This window comes from Manis pentadactyla, chromosome 14, assembly GCF_030020395.1.
Source record: "Manis pentadactyla isolate mManPen7 chromosome 14, mManPen7.hap1, whole genome shotgun sequence".
Taxonomy (NCBI): domain Eukaryota; kingdom Metazoa; phylum Chordata; class Mammalia; order Pholidota; family Manidae; genus Manis; species Manis pentadactyla.
The window spans coordinates 24,167,247-24,189,291 of NC_080032.1; the positions used below are offsets into that span (position 1 = coordinate 24,167,247).

The following is a 22,045-nucleotide window of genomic DNA, read 5'->3' on the forward strand; positions in this document are numbered from 1 at the left end:
ACGCACCTGACACTGCTGCTGCAGTTTCTTGGTGGGCCGGCCCACAATGTAGATCTGCATGGGGGACAGACTGATGGAGCTGTAAACCGCCACGTCCTTGGTGGAGCCATAGGCTGCGTGCACGCGCAAGTGCAGCTGTGGGTGAGACTGGCATGGGTATAGGCATGGCCCTCCTGCTCCCACCCCACCCCAGTCCCTGTCCCTCATGACACACCTCAGAGATGAGAAGCTTCAGGAAGTTGGCTTTGTGCCGGAGCGGGTCGTGCACCAGGCCATCACAGAAGGACACCACGCCGTGGGGGAAGTTGTGTTGGGCCAGCCATGCCACCACTCGCTGCTTCTGCATGTCAGGCCGGCCCGTCACATAGATGATGAGGTAGCCCAGGTCCTGCCAGTGCCTGGGGTTGAGGGGCAGGCCTAGGTGTCCCACAGCCACCCCACCCCATCCTCCCTCCTGGGCCTCCCTGTCTCCTTGCCCAGCCCATCCCCTCTTGGGTCATTGAAAAGTGCATATCTCATCAGCCTCCAACAGTAATAGTAGCAACCACAACGACAACCCATGGCCTAGGTCACACAGTTTCCAGAGATGCCTCTGAAGCAGGTGTGACTGGTCTTTTAGCAGCCCCATTTCCCAGATGAGGGAACTGAGGCATCAACATCAAGGGGCCACACAGCTGGTAAGTGGCTGGGCTGACTCCTCAAGCCCCAGGGTTGCTGCCGAATATCCCCTGCTCTGGCACCCAAGGCCCTCTCCTGCCCAGCCTCCAGGAGCCTCCTGATGCTGAGCCTGCCCACTGTGCCCCATGGACCACTCACCGCACCACATCCACGGCCCCAGCCCGCACTTTGGGGTCACTGCCCATGATGGACACGCTGGCAGCAAAGGAGCCATCGATACTGAAGACCACAAACTCCGTGCCCTTAGGCAGCACGGTGATGTAGCTGTCAGCAAACGTGTGGTCTCCCCTGGGGGGGAGGGGCAGCTCATCAGAACCCACCTGAGCCCTCCCTCCTGCCCCAGAGGCAGTGGCCCCAGGCCTGCTCACTGCTCAGAGCTGCATACCTGACTACCATCTTGACGGGGTAGACACCCACGCCCAGGCGGTGAGTCTCAGGGATGGTGTAGGAGACGCGCCCACTGCTGTTGGTCACCAGTGTGTCCAGGTGCAGCCACTCCCCCGAGGGCGGCTGCGCCATGATGTGCACATCCACCTGGGAGCCCGGGCAGGCTGGTCATGAGCTGGCCATCCCCTGGCCTTCCCATTCCCACTCCCCAGCCAGAGGGAGGTGAGGCAGGGGCTCCCGTAGTTTCCCCGGGTCCTTACCTTCTCCCCAGTCAGGGTGACCATGTCCAGGGGCCCGTACATGAACCGGCCTGTTAGAACCTGTGGGCCATCCTCATTGGCAACAGAGTCATTGATGCGGTGGTTGGCCGTCACATTCTGGGGAGAGAAAAGACAAGGCTGAGTCAGGGTGGGGGATGGAGGGGCATCTGGGGTCCCCTGGGCTCAGCTCAAGCCTCTCATGGCCCTGAGTGAGCATGGCCTTAAAGCCAGTTAGCCAGGTTCAAGTCCAGCTCAGCTGCTCCGGCCTGGGGGTGCACTTGCCCGCCTGTAAATGGGGTAAGAGCTCCAACCTCACACACTGAGGTTTAAGTAAGACAGTGCACTTCTCTGCTACTCAGTTTCCTCATCTGTGATGGGTCCTCTTGTGACTCAACAGGACAGATGCCAAGGGGCCTGGGCACTCAGAGGACCCTCACCCGCAGCTTCACGTGGGTCCTTCTGCGCTGCCACTTCTCTCTTGGCTTGGAAGGGGTGAACACCGAGACCTCCTTACCGTCCAGCTCTAAGATGCTGGAATTGTCATGCCTCATGACCTGGAGGGGGACACAAGCAGGCTATGGGGCTTCCTGTTCTAGGAGGAAGAGACAAGCAGCCTAAGGAGCTGGAAAGAGGAACCTGTGAGGGTTTGGGGGACACTATTCCACCCTCCTACTCTGTCCCACAAATGTGCAAATATGCTCACCCCCTCCCCAAGGGTCCCTCCATCTTGCTTGCTCTGTGGTCTAATGGGGGTCAGAAGGTAGGGTCCCCCACCATCTTCCTCATCTATAAAATGGGACCATGTCAGTGGCGGTGTCACTCAAGGCCCTCCCGTGAGGCCCAGTGTGCCTGGCAGTGGGACCCTGGGGCACCTGTCTCAGCAGGAAGGAGACCACATCTGTTGACTCCCAGTAGCTGGCATGGAAGAGGTGGGGCAGGGCCACGGTGGGGAAGGCTGTCAGGGCGTCAGGGCAGTACAGGGCGTAGTCAATCCGCTTCTGGCCCCACCACTTTGCAGCAACTGCCAAGAGGAGGGGCTGTGACCAGACTGGACCCCGGATGGTCACCTGAACCCTCAGGCCTGGTTCAGCCCAAAGATGAGACCCTCCTCTGACCAGGGAAAAGGGCTGCAGCCAAAGCAAGTCTTCTTCCAGGCTGGGCAACAGAGGGGAGCAAGGATGCCAGGACAGCATGCAAGCAGCTGGCGTGCCCGAGGGGGTGAGTGTGCAGTCCGCCAGGAGCACGTGGAGTCGGGGCAGAAGGACAAGCCCCGTTTGGAGGCTGGACTCACTGTCCCAGATCTTCCCTCTGATGCTGACGACTCCTCCCTGGACCCCATTGCTGCCCTCTTTGGGCCTCTCCTCCCTGTCTGCCCTGCAGGCTTCCAGCCTGTGGAAGGCTTTGCACAGGGGGAGCTACAATCCCTGAACCCCAAGGGTGCAGTCCGGGCCTCAAGTCAGAGGGCGCTGGTGTGAATCCCAGCTCGCACCCGGGGCTGGGGGACAGCCCTAGTTCCAGGTAAAGCTTACAGAGTGCCTCCTTGGTGGCTGCCCTCAGGAGCTCTCAGTAAGTGGTGCCTGGCCATGGCTTAGTTTTGCAGTCGGCCTGTGGCCTGCCAGACAGGCCATCCTTTGGGCCTCTCCGTACCTATTTCAGCTCTGTGGGGTCCTCCCTCCGCCCAGCCAACTCCAACCACTCCTGCCTCTTCCCCGGATGTGAATGCCCCCAACCTAAGCCTCCAGCTCCCTGGTTAGGCCTCAGCAGGGCCCTGGTGGGCAAGGCCTGGCAGTGAAATGTGCCTGGAAACAGTGAGTGATCCCAGTTAAAGGAGGACAGTGTGTGTGGGCGGAGGTATGCGATGCCCGGTACCTTCTCGGATGTCCAAGTCGGGGAGGCGGGGGGCCCTCTCCAGGCTGGGGCTCACCCGCCTGGCCTGTGGGCAGGGGCCCAGGGTGGTGGGGGGTGGGGAGGGCAGGGCGAGCAGGGACAGGCGCCTGATGCTGGGGGTGTAGCTGAGCGACACTGGGTCCTCTGAGAAGCAAGAACAGGGGAGGGGTCAGCCACACTGGGGCTACCATGCTGCCACCACAGGCCAGGAAGGACACTGGGAAGAGTGCCAGGCCCTCTTGATCCTCCTCAGAGGAGGGCACCCATACCAGCCTTAGCCCCAGGGCCCCCACTCTGACAGGCAGCCTGAAAACTGGTCAAGGATGGTGGGGGGCAGTCAGCTCTGGGGAGTGAGAGGGGATGACCTGGACTCTGCTTCTAGATGCTGAGAAACTTCTAAGATGGGCAGGAGCCAAGTAGTGAAGGAGGCCATGGAGAGGCAACAGGAAGACTGGGCAGTGTGGCCGCAGTGAGACCTCGCCTTCCCAGCTCCCCTCGGCCCCCTGGAGCCTGTCCAGCTCTGGCCACCTGTACCGTCTGTACTTGGCCCCTTATCTCCAGAATCCTTTTAAGCCGCCCTACTCTCTATCCCCGGATGCCAGTAGTGCCCTCCCCGGCTGTCTCCAGACTCTGCCAACTGTCCCTTGGGGGCACAGTGGCCTAGCTGAGACCAGCTGTGACAAGGCAGACCCCCCGGCTGTGGCCCAGCACTGCCGCACTCACTTTGGGCAATGCCGGATGCTGTGTAGCTCTCAGCCATGCCTGACACCTGGCTGGCGATGCTGATCTCACTGGCTCGGCGGAAACCTCGGGTGGTCGGGGCTGCGCTGGGCGAGGAGGGGGCTGCGTGCTCTTGAAAGACTGTGTTGTGGGTCTGGAGTGCATCCGCTACAGGTAGACAGAGACTCAGGGGTAAGGAAGGCCCTACCCAGCCTGGTCCCCGGCCCCGAGCAGTGGGTAGGAGGGCCCAGTGTGCGCCTGGGTTGGGGCAGGCTGTGCCAGGCACTGCTGACACCTCTAGCTGCAGATGAGCAGTGGCATCTGAGCACAGCTGGCAGTGAGAACAGGCCCAAGCATGCCAGGGCCTGCCTGCTTGGAGCTGAGAGGGCAGGGCGCAGGGCTGAGGCAGGAGAAGGGAGGGCAGGGCAGGTGTGCACAAGTAGGCTGACAGACACAGTGGGCAGGGAGGCAAGGAGGCCATGCCCTGTCCCCCATGCCCACCCCCAGCCACCCTCTGTGCCCAACACATGTCTCCTGACCTAGTCCAGCCTTCTCAGCCTGACCCACAGACCACAGCGGCTAGCTTTGAGGGGTGCTAATAATAAGGGCCTGGGGTGGCTTGCCTGGGGTGCCCGACGCTGAGGATAGAGAGAGAGAGAGAGAGGCAATGCCCCCTGTGCCATTCCTTACACAGGCCACATGGAACCAGCCCCAAATGGGTGTCTCCCAAAGGCAGGAGCTCAGGGCTTGAGCGAGGTCCACCTGGGCCCAGGTTGAGGGCAGCACAGAGCAGGGAAAGCGGAGCTTGGCTAGAGGACCCCCGTCTACAGTGGCTGCAGGAGGTGCCTAGACCTCTCAGGGCCCCTGAGAATTCAACCCTCTCTGAGAGGAAAGGCTTTTCCTGGGTGAGCAGGTGTGTCCCAGGGAGCCTAGCTGTCCCCACCAGCCTCACAAATGGGGGACAGAGCTCTTGGACTGACACCTGTGCTGGGTCACCCTGGGACAGCCCCTCTGCCCTCTGGGCCTCTTAGCCCCACTGGCTTGTGCCCCCTCCCAGCTCTGCCCCAGTGTGCAGAGGGGAGGCACCAAGGCCTGCCTCTCAGGGCCCGTCCTGCCGGGTCCCTCTGCTCCTCGCCATCACAGTCCCACAAAGTCTGAGCGGCCCGGAAGGGCACAGGGATCCCTGAGGACCAGCCATCAGCCAGCAAAGCAGACACCACCACAGGCAGGGGGAGTACACACACTCAGCACGGCCTGGGCTCGGGCGAGGCCCATCTTGCCAGGTGAGCGCAGGCACCAAGATACTGGTTTCCAGGAAGCCATCCCTGGGCGGGAGAGGGGCCAGGGGGCCACCCTCCAGGACCAGCTCGGGGTTTCTCTGCACGGTCTCAACTGGAGGCAGACGGGGAGAGAACAGAAAGGACAAGAACAGACACTCATGTGGGCTGTGCAGACACGCTCCAACACAGACATGTAGGGCTCATCAAGGACCGGATGTGACAGGACGTGACGGGACATGGGGACACACGTGGGAGGTGGGATGGGGAGTTGGGGGTTACTGAGAATGGATGATGGGCAGCCTCACACATGCAGGCCTGTGCAGCAGCCCCCAACCTTTGCCCCAACTCTGTGGGCCGCCACACCCTTGGGGCACAGCTTTGCAGGCCAGGCAGCTGGAGGGCATGGGGTGAAACCCTGATGTGGGGCCGTGGGGTCACTGATACCTTGCTGGGATCCACAAGACTGATGAGCCTGCACCTGCCTAGGGACCCAGCTCCTGAGCCACGTGGCACTGGAGTGGTGCCAGCTCCCACCCTCTGGGGCAGCTGGCTGGGGGCTCACCCAGCAGCGTAGAGCAGCCGTCCCCCAGCGGGTAGCGCTGGTAGCGCGGGATGCTGAAAGGCGGCAGGGTGTGGAATCGCCGCTCCAGCAGTGGCTCCAGGCGTGAGGCCGATGGGTCCGCAGGGTGGAAGAGGTTGTAGACTTGCTGGCAGGCAGGCCGCAGCTGGAAAACTGGGGGGCGAGGGGCTGTTGCAGAGCCTGGAGCGAGCGCCACCCGGGGAGGAAGCACCCAGAACAGGCTTGGCAAGGGTTGAGGGGGCTCAGATATGGAAAAACCCTAAAGCGTGTCTCTTATCAGTTTGGGATCTGTTTAGGCCACTGTCAATTAAGTACAGTTTTGTTTTTGATTTTGAAAAAGTTAAAATAACCATGGTAAAAAACATTTAAGTACAGAAGAGTATATGATAAAAGACATGTAAAGGGAGGCTGAAAGTCCTGAGGCTGGAGCCTCACGGGCACCTTCTGGGGCCTGGCGGTGGGGCTGCCCACCTGGGCTCTGGGATGCAGCTGCTAGTCCAGCCCCTCCATAGGTCTTAGGAAGACCATGTGACTGTAAGTACAAACCACCAGTAGCATATATCCCACTTTTTAAGAACACACACAAATAGTAACAAATGCTATCCTATATGAACTGTGCTTTTTTGTTTCATTTAACACAAAAATGTTGGAGGCCTTCATATCAGGACTTAGTTCCACCCACTCTTCTTTAACTGCAGCGGGGTATACCACTATGGATGTGCCGGATGTATTTAGCCAGCCCCCTGCTCCAGGGACAGATATTTAAGTTGGTTCTGGTTTCCCACGATTACAGACAGCATTGCCATAACATCACTGTCCCTACATCTTTGTGCGTTTATATGTACCCCACTGCTTACTTGCTCTTGGGCAAGTGCCTATACCCCTCTGAGACTCAGTTTCCCCATCTGTAACTTGGGGATGTAACATGGGCCCGGCACAGCTTCTGTGATGATGGTAGGGCTCCCTGGGCCACACTGGCTGACCCAGAGGGCTGGCCTGTACATCTTGCCTCCCTGTCTGTACAGCAGTGAGGAGGGTCCCTGGAGCAGTGTAGCTGTGGCTTCTGTGGGGCTGGTAGGCCACTGGACTAGGAGGCACTAAGGGTGCCTGGCTTCAAAAGTCTTCCTTATGGGTCTGTACCCATCTGTCCCCATTGGCAGCAGTTGTCATGGTTGGGGGCCAGAAACCAAGCTGCTGAAGTAATGAGGAAAGCAGTGGGCTCTTGGTGGGGAGTGTAGAAATGAGGCTGATGCAGGAAGGGCCTGGGATGTGGCCATGGCCTTGTGACAGGGGTCCATTGAGACCCTCTGTCCCACTTATGTACCCCCATCCTGCCCACCCCTCCAGGCTCTCACCATCCAGGGTGGGGATGACAGTCTTCCTCAAGGCCAGGACCAGCCCTAGCGGGCACCCAAAGAGGAAGAGGTCGGCGATCTCAAAGTCAAACTTGCCCAGGGCCCCTGTGCCATCCAGCATGGTGGAGCTGCTTGAGCGGCGGGGACTAGGCTCATTCTTCAGCACGCTGGCATGAAGGCTGCAGATGGGAGATACTCCAGGTCACATCATGGCCCTTCTTGGGGCTAGCCTGCCCTTAACTTCCCAAAGGAGGCCCCTCAGGGGTCATCAGGTCCAAATAAGGTATGACCCCTATGTTGTCCTGCAGATGCAGCTGTCTAGCTCCTGCTGGGACATCTCTGATGATAGCTGGTCCCAGACTTTCTAGGGAGCCCACTGCCTTTGGGGCAGCCCTGCCCCACCACTGCCATCTAACCCCCAACTCGGACATCTGTTCTCTCTGGCTCAAGATGGCCCTGGCATGTACAGGACCACGACCATACCCAGTAAGCCATGTTCTTCCAGCTGAAGGGCTGTGGGCCCAGTCCGGGTGTCCCAGCAGTGTGCAGGGGGTCTCTAAGACCTTCACGGCCATCCATGCAACCTGATTTACATCCTCAATTCTGGGTCCCTCACTCTTGGGAGTCCCCATCCTACCTGGCAGTGGTCTGATGAAAATCTGTCCCCCAGGCCCTGCTGGCCCCACCCACCTAGACAGGAAGGCCTGGTGCTGCTGGATGGTATCCAGCTCGTAGGTGGATGAGTCGCTCCTCTTGCGGGGGAGCTGCTTTTTGGGGTCCTCAGTGCCATTGCTTCGGGGGATGTCAATGTTGCTGCGGCTCAGGTGCCGACTGCTCTCCAAGCTGCCACCACTGCCACTGTTGCCATGCCCCGCGTTGGCCAGGACGCCAGGGGACAGCAGATCAGTGTCCTGGAACGATCCCACACAGGCTCACTGCCTAGTGGCCAAGGTCTGGGCCTCTTGTCAGTGTCCTGGAAGCAGTGTCCTCCCCCCAACTCCAGGCACACTGGCCACTGACCAGCTGGCCTCTCATTCAAGAGAGGGAAAGGCCTTGTCCCCGCCTTGTCCCTGCTGTCCCCCCAGCCCACTGGCCAAGTCTTAACAGCCTTTATTCCTGGCCTGGACTGACCTTGGTGATCTCCCACTGATCTTGCTGCCTTGCCTGGCCCACCCAGGCTGTGTGCCACTCTGCAGAGGGAACTGGGATCCTCTCCCCTGCTGGGAAGCTCAGAGGGTCTGCCTACCACACCTCCTAGGACCAGAACCTACTCCCCATGTTGTAGGCCCTGCTTTGTTGCTTGCTGCAGCCACACGCGCTCATAGACCCAGCCCTGCTGAAGCTAGTCATCACCCCATGCATTATCTGCCCTGCTACCTCTGGGCACCTGCCCTGGCAAGCTCTGCCCTCCCCTTGCTTTTATCGCAGACCTGGGATGTGTGGGCCCAAAGGGTGATGTAGTTACTATCCTGGAGGTCCCCTGCTCCAGGGGCCATGGGAAACTGGTACCTGCACGCTGGCCACACTGCCCCGGCGGCTGCTGCTCTGACTCTCAGACACAGGCTGGTTGCTGTAGCATAAGGCATCGAATGCCAGGATACCCCCGACGCAGTCCCCGATCAGGCAGATCTGGAGGGGGAGAGGCCCTGAGGCCTGAGTGCCTGCCCTGCTTGCCAGACCCCAGCTGGGGAGGGCCGTCACCCCTGCCCTGGGTTGGAGGACCAGGCCAGCCTGCCCTTGCAGGGCTTCTGTTTTCCCTTCTTCTACCCCATGACTCACCTGCCCATTGAAGGTCATGCCCTCCTGGGACTTGATGAAGTCCCCATAGGCAAGGTTGGCCCGCTGAATCACCGTGGCAACTGCCTCCTGGTACTGGGGGGAGGAGGTGGCCAGCAGGGGCAGGGCAGCCAGGGGAATGTGGTCCTGGCTGCTGGACAGACAGCCTTCGTCGTGGCTGTAGGGGCTGAGGCTGGGGGAGGGGGGCCGGTCAGGAGAGAACAAGTGCCTCAGCTCAGCCTAATGGGGCCCTCTCCCCGGGTCTGAGCAGCAGCAGGTCAGGAGCTGCCTGCCACCCCGAGAGCCTCAGCCCTGACTCAGCAAACCCCATGGGGACGCTTTCAGGCCAGGAAAGGGAAAGAGGGCCAGGGAGTAAGGCTGGGTAAGTTGGAGGTGGGTCAGCATCCCCACATCACAGATGTGGAAACTGACACTCAGCCTCGGGCCCCAGCCTCATCCAGACTCTGAGCTCAGCCATCTCCGAGCAGAACAGGCTGGACGGCAGGTCTGGACACTCAGACAGGGGTCCAGATGGTGGGGGAGGCGCCCAACCTTCAGGACCAGGGCTGGGGGCCGGTGGCAGTGGCCTACACTCACTTGGAGATGAGGGCGAAGGCGTCGGAGCAGACAGGCGGGCAGGGCACCAGGCGGATGGCGAGGCGGCCCAAGGCGCTGGGGTAGTGCACGCGCATGACAGTGTCGAACACGGTGGTGATGGTGTTGGCGTCGCCCTGCTTGGAGCTGGGGTCCCCAGTACCCGCATCCAGGACAGTGCCTCCGTGAAGCACCAGCAGCAGTACGTGGATCTTGGTGGGTGACCCGGCCAGCGGGGGACTGACCTCGTCCTGCATGGGCAGAGCTGGGGTCAACTCCCCAGGACTCAGCTCCATGCTGAAGCCCGTCAGCGGGGAGGCCTGTCATTGCCCAGCTGCTCCCTCTCAGAACCCCAATTTCAGTTCCTCAGCTACGGAGTCTGTTGTTGGCTGCTTCCCCCTCCCCTGGGGAGGCCAAGATGGTCCTTTTTGTCCTCCCCATGGGCAGCCCTGCTGCTGTCTGCCAGCCTGACCAGGGTCCAAGGAATAGGAGCAACAGAGTCTAATCCTCCAAAAGCACAAACTCCACTTCCCATCAGGGGCCCAGGCAGGGGCATCTGGGGCCTGCTTGCCTACTGTGTGTCTGAGTGTAAGGCAGCCTTAGCCTGGGCGGCAGTGACCCTGGCCGTCGGCCTGCAGCTCTGAGCTCTCCTCATTTATACAGGGCCCCCTTCCCTGCCCTCCATTCCTGGACTCCAAGGCCAAGGTCCCCAAGGGCAGAGATGTCCCAGCATCTGCATTCCCAGAGAATGCAGGCATGTCTCTGTGAGAGGTAATGACCCCATCTCCTGCTGGTCAGGCCTGCTTATGAGGTCAAAGTGAGACTTGAAACTTGTACATGGCCATGTGGGGGACAGAACCATTCTGTTTAGGTGTAGGTGGTAGTAGCCCAGAGAGGCCAAGGGATTCCTCTAATGTCACATAATGCCAAGCCGGACTAGAACCCAGAGCTCCTGCTGCCAGCTCAGTGTTCTCCTGCCAGTCCAGGCTGTGGCCCCAAATCATGGGGAACTTTCTGGTGGGTGACTGGGAGAGTCACCACTTGGGCCAGGGCCGAACATGGGCCACTCTGAGTACTTGCCATGCCTATATGATGTTGGGGAATGGGGAAGGGAGCTTAAGAGAGGAGCCTGTCCCCAAGGAACTGGGGAGACAGACCAAGCAGCTGAAGCCTCCTGGAGGCCCTATGTAGGGGCAGTTGGCTCTGACCTGGGTCACAGGGATGGTGGGAGATAGGGGTGGCAGCAGGATCCAAGTGTCAATGTGGAGCCCAGGAAAGGAGTGGCAGTGCCAGCAGTGGACCCAGGGGCTGGCAAGGCTGACAGGAACATGAGGGAACGGGCGAGGTCCAGAGCTACCGAGCAGCAGAGAGTTTTGGGAAAGCTGGTGGGCCCCACTGGGCTTGCAGCAGAGGCATGGCTGGGCTGCCTCATCTCGAAGAGGGGACTGTCATCAGCCACTCATGGGCCACAGGGTCTGGGCAGGAATGCACGCCCAGCTGAGCTTGGGGGCCTCCCCACATGAGGACTGCCCACCACCCTGGCCTGGGCAGGAATGAACTCAAGGCCCAGGGCAGGGTGGAGTCTCCATCTTCCAGACCACAGGCCAGCATGAACTGCCAAATGGCCCCCCAGGCTAGTCAACACAGCCAGGCAAGGAGCTCATGGAAGAACTGTCTTAGGGAAACCTCCTGGTCACCTGGGCTGGGGGCAGGGGGTGGTCCAGTGGCCCTTAGTTACCTAGGCTGAGAGAATCCTGCTTGTGCCTGTCTGCTGGGACCCAGCACTGGAGGCTGGCGGCTGTTCAGGGGGCACCCCTCCCCCACCGCAACAGAGGCCAGTCTGAGACACGACATTCTTCCTATTCAGCCTGCTTTCTACAGGGACACCCCCCTGCTTGAGACATGAGCCCACAGTAACAAAGCCCACGGGAGGTGGGGCGATGCAGCCTGGGAGCGGTGAGGCCAGCTGGAGAACCAGGGTGTCCCCGTCAGTGGCTCTATGAAGCTGCCCCTCCACAAGGCTGGGAGAGAGGCTCTGGTTTGGAGGCTGTTGCAAGGACAGGGATCTCACTTTGGATGGCTGTACTCCAGAATCGGTGCTGGGTCTACGTGCACCCCCAGAGGCAGATCTGGAGCCCGAGGCCCCTTGTGCCCCTCCCCAGGGACTGTCAGAGCTGGAGGTGGGGAGGGGGCTCATCATTAACCAGAAATTTGGAAATCAACTCCCCTCATCCCAGTTTGTCTTCTAGAAAAGCCCAATTTAACCTCAGACCTCAAAGCAGAAAACCCCAAGGAGGGGAGGGGAGTGTGGGTGCACCCTCCACCCCCAGTCCCAAGTCCCCAGGGGTCCCAAGTCCCCAGAGGTGCCATCTCCACCTTGGGCAGCCTGAGGCCAGAGCAGTGTGGTGACCATGGCACATGGCAGCCCTGTTTGGTTCTGGCTCCCGCCGCCAATGCAAACAGCTCTGACTGCCCACAGGTGGAGGAGAAGGAGCACGAGCTCCTTGCAAAGAACCCCCGAAGTGGACACAGGTGCTCGAGGACAGCTTTATTAGACACAAGAGCTCTGCCTGCCCCAGCAGGGTTGGGGACCACTGGCCACATCACTTCTGCCTAGATGGCTTTCTTGGCCTTCCCTTCCATCTTTTTTCCTTCAGGTACTGAAGAGAGTCTGGGCATAAGGTGAAGATCTTATTTTTGATCTGGAATTTACAAGTTTCTCATCTTACTTCTTGCAGGTGAAGTTGGGTCAAGCTTCCATGGGGGCTGTCTGCAGGTCCTGCTGGCTCTCAGGGATGTGGGGTGCGGGCAAGTAAAGGAGGCCCCAGGCCTCTCTCCAATGACACCCGGGCCAGTGTGGACATGAGGCTGTGGTTGTGAAGTTCTGTCTCCATAGCCCCCAAGCAGCCAGCCCTAAGCGCCCAGCCCTCTCCCAGCAGCCCTGCAGGCTGCCCCTGGCCCTCTGCCACCCAGGCACCCACCTCAATGATGTTCAGCTGCTCCACACTGGAGGCTACCCTGAACTCGGAGGTGCTCTGGCGGTACAGACCGTCTGCAACATAGAAGCGGTGGGTGCTGTGAGCAGAGGGGCAGCCTGGCAGCCCCGGCTTCCTGGACGGAAGCTGTGACCCTGGGTATTTCTGCAACCTCACTGGGGGCCCAGCACTGGGTAGGAGCTGGGCCAGAGAGGAGGGGCTTGGCCCCTGCAGCCACCCTCCCCAGGCTCTGCAGCCTCCCAGTGTTACCCTGTGTGTCCTCTGGCTCAGGGCTTTCGATTTTGTCCATGAGGTCATTGGAGTTCCACTTGGTGATGTCCTCGGGGAAGGGTTCCTCTGAATCGGACAGGTCCTCTGGGAGGAGAGGGAGCTTTCAGCACTGCACTCCAGGGCAGGAGCTGGGGGCAGCTGGGAGGCCTGGCTCCCAGAGGTGGGGGCCTAGGAGTGGCCATTATGGGAGCCCTCATGCTTCTCTGGCCTGTCACCGCTCCATACCAGGGTCTGCTCTCTCCCTTCCCTAATGGGATAGACACATGGCTGCACACCCACGGGCTTCTGCCTCACGTTTTTAAGCAACTGTGGTAACATTCACATAACATAAAATTCACCATTTAGGCCATTTAAAATTAACATTTAGCACATTCACAATGCTATTCAACAATCACCTCTGGTTCCAGAATATTTCCATCTCCCCAAGTGGAAAGCACATGCCCATTAGAAGTCACTCCTCTCTCCCCTCCCCTAGTCCCTGGCCACCAAGAGTCTGCTTTCTGTCTCTATGGATTTACGTATTCTGGGTATTTCACATAAATGGAATCATTCCATATGTGGTCTTTTGCATCTGGCTTCTTTCATTTAGCATATTTCTGGGGTTCAGCCATGGTGTATAATATGTCCATTCATTATTTTCTATGCCTGAATCATATTCCATGGTGTGGATGGACCATATTTTGCTCCTCCACTCATCAGCTCCTGTTCCTGACCATTTTCAGCACCCACAAAAATGCAGCTTAGTGAGGGGCATGCTGTGAACACTCTCACACATGACTCTTGTTTCTGCTTCTCTGAGGACTTCCGCCTGTGACCACTGGGTTGGAGGCAGTGGTCTGGGCCCTGGCATGTGCCAGTCCCTCCTCTAAGTGGGCCAGTTTCCCCAGGACACCAACATTCTGGCATCTCCTGCATTGTTGTCTCTTCCTTTCTCCAGTCTTTTCTAAAGCTTTTACATTATGTGTATTTACAGATGTGTATTTTCCTCATGTCAGGGACAAAGAGCCAGGAGGGCTCAGCCTCTTGTCCTGGCTGGGGGGGCAGGAGGGTTTGTGGGATGCCCAAAACATCCCTCCCCACCCTCAGGGAGGCCCCAGGTGCAGAGGCTGGCTCAGGTCCCTGTTCCAGGTCCCCAACCCAGGGCCAAACCAGGTACCTCCCTTTTGCTTGGACACTGACTACCAAGTTCTTTCCCTTGAGGGTCAGCCAGTTAACTAAGATGCCATAATTAGGTGGCTCTTCTGCCTTCTCCAAGCCTTGGTGGTGGTATGAGAGGGCTCTAGCCCTGCCTCTGCCCTACTGAGTGCCTGTCAGCAAGTCTCTGTCCCTTTCTGAGCCTATGTCCTGCCTTGTAAACTACAAACTGGAAACCCATCTCCCTGGACCTGTCTGCTGGCCCCTCTGCTTCTTTGGGAGGAAAGGCCAAGGTGCAAAGGAAGCAACTATTTTGTACTTGTGTCTTCCCAGCATAGATGGGTGATTCATCAGGCTGTATGTTCATTGTGCTCATTTTGGGATTAGTGGAAAAATGGGCACTTCACACATTTTCTGCTTGTTTGCATTTTCTGAAGTTTCTATGTTAGGTGTATATTAATTTAACCAAGAAAAAAATAAGGTAATTACAAAAAATTATAAAATTATAAAATGCAGGCTTTTGTAAAGTTTGTTATGGAAATAAATTCACAGACAAGGAAGTCCCTGTCTGATTGTAAATCCATTTTTAGGGGAGTTGAGAGAATAGTCCCCATCCGCCAGGCCCAGTGCACATGCATACGGTAAGCCTGGGACCCCAGATTCCTGGTGACTTCTCTCATCCTGTGCCCCCAGCCATCATGCCCTGCTGTTCATCCAGAGCTTTCCATAGATAATTGCCACTTTAATCTTCCCCACCTAACCCTTTTAAACCTCTCCCTTAACTCTCCTGGGAGGGGTCCCCAGAAGCCCCAGTAGCGTGCCTACCGTGAGCATCGAAGAACTCATCATCCGAGCTCTCATCTGAGTCCCGGGCGATACTCTGCATCCTCCACTCAGAGATGCTGTGGCGGGAGGGACTTGCTGGAAGGCAAAACCCCAGACTGACCTACCACCCAGCTGTCCTGTGCCAAGGGGCAGGGCCCAGAGTCCTGCCTATCCAGCAGAAGGCAGGCAGGTTAAGGATGCAGGAGCAGGGCCCCTGGAGGAGGATGAAGTGCAAGTGATGAGCGGTGGAGTGGCCAGGCCTCATCTCAGCAGAAGCCCCTGGAACTTTTAAGATGGTCCCCTCCCAGCCCACCCGGTACAGTGAAGTCATGTCCCAGGTAGGATGTGCAGTCACACAGGCCTGGGTCTGCCCGGGAGGAGCCCTGTAAACTCCCCTGTGGCAAAGCCAGCAGAAAGGACCAGAGGGCAGTGGTGGGAAGTGAGCAAAATAAAGGTATGAATGTATGTATTTCCATGGATCCCAGATAAGCTGGATTTGCAGAGGGAACTTGTGGCTTTACCTGGTTTCAAACAGCCACAGCACTCTCACAAAAGTTCCCCGAGTAAAGCTTTTCTCAGGATCTTAACTCTTTTGGGCTCTTTCAGCCCGACTCCTGGCTCAGGAGCAGAGACCCCTCCTGTGTGTGCCGTTTGGAGTTCATTCAGCCGCACAGAGGTGCAGCCGGCTGGGCTGCACGCAAAGCTGGGAGCGGGTTCCCACACGGGCAGCCTGTCTGTCCTACTTGGGCTGTGGAGGCAGGTCTGGGAGAGCCTGCTGTGGGAGGTGGCACCCTGGGCGGCCTCGCTGAGGCTAAGGGCTGCGAGCAGGAGAGTGGGTGTGACTCCCTAAGGGTGTGGCCCACATGGTCCAAAAGCAGCAGCCCGCTTTTCTTTGGGAGGAGGTGAGGGCTGTCACTGGGGTGGACAAATACAGGCAGGGCACCCCTTGTGGACAGAGGAGGGACCACACCTGCCTGGCTCACCTCCCCGCTTGGATGACCGTGAAGACTTGGAGGACGTGGACCACTGCTTCTTCAGGCCCCGGCCAGTCAGGGGCTCCCCGCCGCTGCTGCTGGCCTGGGGGGGCTCGCCGGGGGCCTGGTCCTGGGTGGCTTTGCCCTTGTCCAGCTCTGATGCCTCGTCGTCATCTTCGCTGAACTGGGCCATCTTGCGGGACAGCATGAGCTGTGCCTCCTTCTCCAGCTCCCGGATGTTCTCCATGCTCAGCCCAAACCACTCGTCCTGCCAGCACCAGGCCTGCCGATGGGCCCTCACCATCACCTTCCGCAGGCCTGCACCACCCGGGGTGGGAGCAGAGAGGGGGCAGAGAGGCAGTGTTAGTCCAGCTGGGAGGTGCCCCAACACTGCCGGTCAGAATCTGACCCGCACCCACTGGGTGGCCTTGAGCAAATCCCTGCTTCCCACTGCTTTGGTTCCTCCATCTGTAGGTAAGGGCTCCGGCTCACAGATGGCCTCACAGCTCACAGTAGTTGTGTAACTGGAGTCAAAGGACCTCCCAAGGGAATGTGTCTGCTCAGAAGCCACAGTGAATTCTGGGGGGAGGGTTCCTGCCCCAGGGGGAAGCAGAGGAAGACTTCCTGAGCATCTCTGGTCTCAGTGTCTAGTTTTCTAGTAGAATTTCCCATGGAAAATCAGTTTCAAGTTTGAAGTGGGTTGATCCTTTTTAAAATATATATATATATATATATATATATTATATATATATATATATATATACATATAAAAGAAGATAAAATAAGATATGTAAGAATAGATCATATGTGTAAAATTGGATCACGTTCCTAAGGTATAAACAGTAAAAGAACTATAAAGAAGGAAAGCAGATGGGGGTTGCCTTGGTCTGGAGGTGGGTGTGTGGGTGACTGTGGACATGAACCAGACTGGGCTAATGGAATGTTCTAGAACTGTGTGCATGACTCTGAATACACAAAACTTAACAGAACTGTCCTTTTACAACAGGTGAAGTGTATGGTGTATACAATTAGTCTCCACAAAGCTGGTTAAGGAACCATTAAGAATAAATAAATCATCCCCAACCACACCATCTGGGGAGGGAGCAGACACAACCAGGACCACCCTCCCAGACACATCTTCTTGCCTCAAGGGTCTGTCCTGAATTTTGTGTTTATCGTTTGCTTTTCTTTCTGGTTTTAGCACACAGATGTGTTCTTCTATACAATATGTTGGGTTGGTTTGCATGTTTTTGACATTTACACGTATGTGTTACATTGCATGTATTTTTCTGGCACTTGCTTTTTGGATGAGTTTCAGGTTTGTTGCTGTGTGGTATTTATTTGTTTGAAATGCCACATTTTATTTATTCCTTTTCCTGCCAATGGGCCTTTGGCTTTCATTGTTGGTCCATTTTGTGTTTACAAACCTGCTGCTCTGAATATTCTGGAATGTGTAAGGGTGTTTCTCCAGGGGGCAACCCGGGAGGGACGTCACTGGGTCTTAGGAAGCACACCCCCCAGTCTCCTAGAGAAGGCTGAGCGGCTTTCACATCCCCAAGCTGCTCCCTGGCGACCCTTCTTCCTGGCTCTCCCTTGAGTCCCATTCCCAGCTTTGCTCAGGCCTCTGCCTCTCTGGCAGTCCTTTCAAAATCCTTTCATTCCTAAAGGCCGGCCTTGGGCGACACTCCCTTCACCCTGGGAGGGTGCTCTCCTTCAGCTGGGACGTCTGTGTCCCCCTGAACCCCAGGCCTTAGGCATGCCTCCCTCAGGGTCAGAGAGCTCCCACACGGAATGGCAGGCTGTTGTGAGAATGCCGGCTCAGATCGAGGGTGGCTGGGATGGGACCTGGCACTGGGTCTCTGCTTCCTCCTCTACCAATGGGGCGACAGTGGCCACCCTCATGGGACTGTGAGCTGGTATGATGTGTGTCAAGCATATCATCAGGAGTATGGCTCTGTTCACATCTCAGTTAAGTCACCCTTGCTCTTGAAGTCAAAAGGTGTCTGCCTGGGTGCCGCCTCTGGATCATGAGCCTTGGGCTGGGACCAGGCCCTTGGCACTGACCTCATGCCATGACCTAGGGGACAGGTAGGGAACTGAGGGCACTAGGGATAGGAGAAGCCCAGGGCAGCTCTAGCTGGGAGGAGGCCCAGGACATCTGCTGGTCCACCTGTTCCCTGGGCACCTGCTCCAGGCCCGGCCAGTGTGGGGTGAAGACACTTTGATGCCTAAGATGCTCTGCCCCTGGAGTATCCAGCTGAGTGGGAGAGGCAGCACTGGGGGCAGGGCCTGGGGTCTGGACCCCCAGGTGCTAAGAGCCTCCAGTGAGGCAAGGAGCTATCCCCTGGGGCCATTCCCCTCGGGGGTGGGCACTCCATGCTACCAACACAAACCAGTCAGGGACAGGGTGCAGAACTTCTTAAGAGGACAATGCCCTACACTCCCTGTTGTCTGTGGTGCTTGTGCAGTGCTCATGGGTGGTCAAGATAAACCAGGCAGGAAGCTGTGCATGGGCTATGGGATCAGCTCTCAGGAGTAAGACAGAAACACAATCACAGGCAACTGCAGAGAGAGGGAGGCGGGGATGCAGACGGAGTGGGGGCCAGCCGAGCTCACCCGTGTCGTGGATGAACCTCTCGATCTTGGACTGCATGCCCCAGTAGCGGAACTCCACCTTGCAGAGCTTGTAGGCACACATGATGGGGAAGACCTGCTGTTTGTGTTCTTCGATCCAGTTGTCAGACAGGGGCCCCCGCTGTGTCTTGGTTGAGTGGAACAGCTTGGGATCCTCTTCTGTCTTATACTCATTGGGGGGCACAGGGTCCTTGACTATGTCGATGAGGTCTGCAGGGAGACCCCGCATAGCCACTCTGCCCTGACATGTGCAGTCCCCTCTCCACATCCCTGCCACCCCCAAGTCCTCATGGTGCCCTGTGGTATGACTAGGCCCAACCCAAGGATAAGGAAGCTGCTCTGGGCCACTCTGACCTTAAGCTCCCTGAACACATCTTTCCTGGCTGCCTTTTCAAATCATTTCAGCAAACCCCATGTTTTATGTGCACCCTTTACCTGCCCACCCTCCACCAGAACAGATAAATAAGGTTATGGACTATGTAAGCTGAGGGATGCATTGCCACAGTGGAGGTAGAATGGGGTAGGGTGCAAGTGAATAGACCAGAAGGCCCAGAAAAGCCTCCCAGAAAAAGTGGTGTTTCAACCACAGGAGTAAGACAGGGAGGCCGAGAATGTCCCAGCTGCACTGGTGCTTGATCAAGAGGAAGGGGACTTTGGGGAGCCACCAGGTTGTATGGGGGGAGGTGACAGGGATGCAGCTGGACACATTGGCCATTTCTCACCAGGCTAAGAGGCCTGGATGGTACCTGGAGTGGGGAAGAGGCACTGTCTATGTTTTAAGGCAGGCTGGACTGCTAGGAAAACCCTCCTAACAGATCACAGGTGGGGAGGCTGAGAACCGTTTGAAGGGCCAGGAGGGAGGAGGTGGTGGGACCTGGCAGGTAGGTAACAAGAGGAGTGGCAGTGACTCGGAAGGACATGGGTCATGCTATCTTGTCACATGCCTGCTCAAAGTCAAAACCCTGCTGTGCTCGCTCCCCAAGGCATTGGTTGCTAGACAGGGCTGGGTACACACTTGGTGGGAAAAGGTTTATGGCTCAGAGAGCCCTTCTTTTGGATACATGGGGACAGGAGCCCATGGGAGGGCTCTGCCTGGCCAGACCCTGGCTGTCTCCTCTCCCCTACACACTGGTCTGCACTGCATCTGGGCTGTGGTTTGCAGACCCAGATGCCTGCACCACTGAAACCAGTGACGGGTCAAGAGCTACCCGAGGGCAGTGGCATGTGAGGAAGGATGGACATTCTTCCCTGGGCAGGCCACACTTTCAGCCAGCAGAGGACGCCAAGGAGAAGGCTGGGATATGGGAGAGTAACATCAGAGAAAACATGGCAGGAACCTCTGGAGGGAGCCTGTGGAACTCAGGTGGGGCCCGAGGCTGGTTGGACCAGGGCAGCCAGAGGGCCTGCGTTGTGCTCGGTCCTTCCCTCCTGTTATGGGGAGATTGTGTTCCCCCCAAATTCCTATGCTGGAGTCCTGGACTCCAGGACCTCAGGATGTGACCTTATTTGGAGAAAGGCCCTTTACAGAAGTAATCAAATTAAAATGAGGCCATTAGGGTGGGCCCTACTCCACTAGGACTGGTGTGCTTATAAAAAGGGGAAGTGTGGACACAGGCAGGCACACAGGGAGGCGCCATGTGAAAATGAAGGCAGAGGTTGGAGTGATGGGTTTACAAGCAAAGGAACACCAAGGACGGCCAGCAGCCACTAGAAGCGAGCAGAGGGGCCTGAACCAGGCTCTTCCTCACTGTACGCTGAAGGAGCTATCCCTGCCAGCACCTTGATATTGGACTGCTGGGCTCAGGAACTGTGAGAAAATGAAGTTCTGTGTTTAAACCACCCAGTACGTGGTACTTTCTTCTGGGTGCCTTAGCAAACTCTTACAGCTCTCAAATCCCAGTGGGGCCTACAAACTCCAGCAGGTGGGAAAGGGATGGGCTGGGGCCGGGTCTCAGGGAAAAGCCCTCCATGCCCATCAGAGGCTGCCTGGGAGTTTGCTCCTGGGGTGCCGGCTGCCACCTCCCCAGTGCCAGCCATGCATCTTGCTGAACCACCCCCCAGTGGCTGGCCTCCTTGGGCCTGGAAACCAGAGGCTGCAAACTGGTGGCTGCTGAGCTGCAGTTGGCCCACAGATGTGGTTTGCTTAGCCAACATAAGTTTATTTACAAAGATTTTTCATTTGTTTCCAATATTTAGGAATTGGGGATTTCATATGAAAATCTTGATTTCTGGCCACTCTTGAAAAAGATTAAGATTTAACAAGTGGGGCCCATTTCCTGCATGGCATAGTCAGGTTTGAGGGACAGGAGTAAAGACCATCGACTGTCAAGGGGGTGTGCCACAGTCCCTACTGGGCCCACTGCACTCAGGCACGCTGTCAGCCTGAGATGCCCCCTGAGCACACATGGGCATTTCTGGGGATAAGGGCCCCTCAAAGGGAAGAAGGGAAGGGGTGCAGGGTGGGAAAGACACAGAGCCTCGGTGTGCACACTGGGAAAATGGGGCTGAGATGGCCTGTCCTGCCTCCCCACTAGTGCCCCTGATACTTGCTCCCATTCTGACCTCCCCACTCAGGATAGGGGCCCATCTGGAGACAAAGGGCAGACCCAGGGTCCATGGGCAGGGAAATCAGAACACGGTCCTGCAGGACTACCTTCCCAGGAGAGGACAAGTACCGATTGTCATCTGGTTCTTTTCAACCGGAGACAGGCTGAACACGTTGGGGTTTTCTCCAGCATCAGTTTTATAAAAGGTTTCGATGTCGATGGAGAATTTCTCCACGAAAGGGCAAGTGAACCTGTTGGGGAAGGAAAGCATCCATCAGGACCCTCACTTGGAGGGGGCAGGCATGGGATGGCTGGGCCAGGGCTGGCTGGACCCTGCTGGACAGGAGCAAAGGGCCCCATGTGGGGTCAAGGTGGGAGCAGAAGGGTGGGACGTGTCTGTCCCAAGAACCTCCTGGACCTCACCTTGCCCCAAGAACAGCCCAGGCCAGGCAGGTGGACTAAGGGGGAAGAGAGCGACGCTGTAGGAAGCTGTCAGAGCCCTACATCCATCGCCCCCATGCATAAGGTGCGATGCTGATGCAGGCACGCACTTGCACACCGCAGCATGCTGCCGTGGCAGTGCCCCTCTTTCAGCTGGAGATGAGCTTAGAGGAGGAAAGGCTGTTGGAAGAGGAATACCCCAGTGGACCCTCTGGCAGACTCCAGGCCCTCACTGAGTGTGGGAAGGAGGCCCCTGGAGACTCGTGGGGACCGCACCTGCAGAGCAGCTGGGTGGCCAGCTGGGAGCAGCCCCTATCTGTTCTAAGCCAGCAGTGCTATCTCAAGAAGAACCCCCTGACCTGGGGATCCCAAGAAAGCCCTGCTAGAAGTGGAATGTAATAAAGCATCGCCACGGCAGCTGAGGTCTCGGGGCGCAGGGGTGTCTGGGCTGTTTAGTCCAGCCTTGGTCGGTGTTTCTTCCCTGTCAGCGGACTGTCCTGCATTCTCAGGTGGATGGTAGTGAGAGCCTCCCCATACGGCAAAGGGGTCTCAGACAGCCCTTGCTTGACTCACACCTCCTGGCCTCCTCCCCTGGGCAGGCTGGGAGGCATCCAGGGGCACGCCCTTCCCTCTCCAGCCTGTTCCCTAAGGACGGAGGCCACATGGAACAGGAGCTCAGCTCCCCAGGAGCCCAGGCTCCTTGGGGTA

At 57.7% G+C, this 22,045-nt stretch overlaps 1 protein-coding gene across 11 annotated transcripts in view; it reads right to left on the reverse strand.

The window, feature by feature from the left end:
* The window catches only part of PITPNM2 (phosphatidylinositol transfer protein membrane associated 2), a 144,776-nt gene that overhangs the window by 3,035 nt on the left and 119,696 nt on the right, over positions 1-22,045 (reverse strand). For 5 of the 11 annotated variants that reach the window (XM_036922017.2, XM_057492400.1, XM_057492398.1 and 2 more), the window contains exons 4-25: positions 21,026-21,147; positions 18,333-18,560; positions 15,726-16,034; positions 14,743-14,838; positions 12,763-12,867; positions 12,499-12,569; positions 9,521-9,768; positions 8,927-9,116; positions 8,657-8,776; positions 7,838-8,058; positions 7,148-7,326; positions 5,775-5,945; positions 5,175-5,324; positions 3,936-4,100; positions 3,195-3,356; positions 2,198-2,346; positions 1,763-1,879; positions 1,326-1,442; positions 1,064-1,212; positions 817-966; positions 215-398; positions 7-135 (exon numbers count right to left, since the gene is read on the reverse strand). In XM_036922017.2, coding sequence (XP_036777912.2) covers positions 7-135; positions 215-398; positions 817-966; positions 1,064-1,212; positions 1,326-1,442; positions 1,763-1,879; positions 2,198-2,346; positions 3,195-3,356; positions 3,936-4,100; positions 5,175-5,324; positions 5,775-5,945; positions 7,148-7,326; positions 7,838-8,058; positions 8,657-8,776; positions 8,927-9,116; positions 9,521-9,768; positions 12,499-12,569; positions 12,763-12,867; positions 14,743-14,838; positions 15,726-16,034; positions 18,333-18,560; positions 21,026-21,147 — 3,532 coding nt within the window. Of the gene's footprint in view, positions 1-6; positions 136-214; positions 399-816; positions 967-1,063; positions 1,213-1,325; positions 1,443-1,762; positions 1,880-2,197; positions 2,347-3,194; positions 3,357-3,935; positions 4,101-5,174; positions 5,325-5,774; positions 5,946-7,147; positions 7,327-7,837; positions 8,059-8,656; positions 8,777-8,926; positions 9,117-9,520; positions 9,769-12,049; positions 12,220-12,498; positions 12,570-12,762; positions 12,868-14,742; positions 14,839-15,725; positions 16,035-18,332; positions 18,561-21,025; positions 21,148-22,045 lie in introns of those variants that run through there. The other 6 variants (XM_057492402.1, XR_008993879.1, XM_036922021.2 and 3 more) reach the window with 6 other exon arrangements.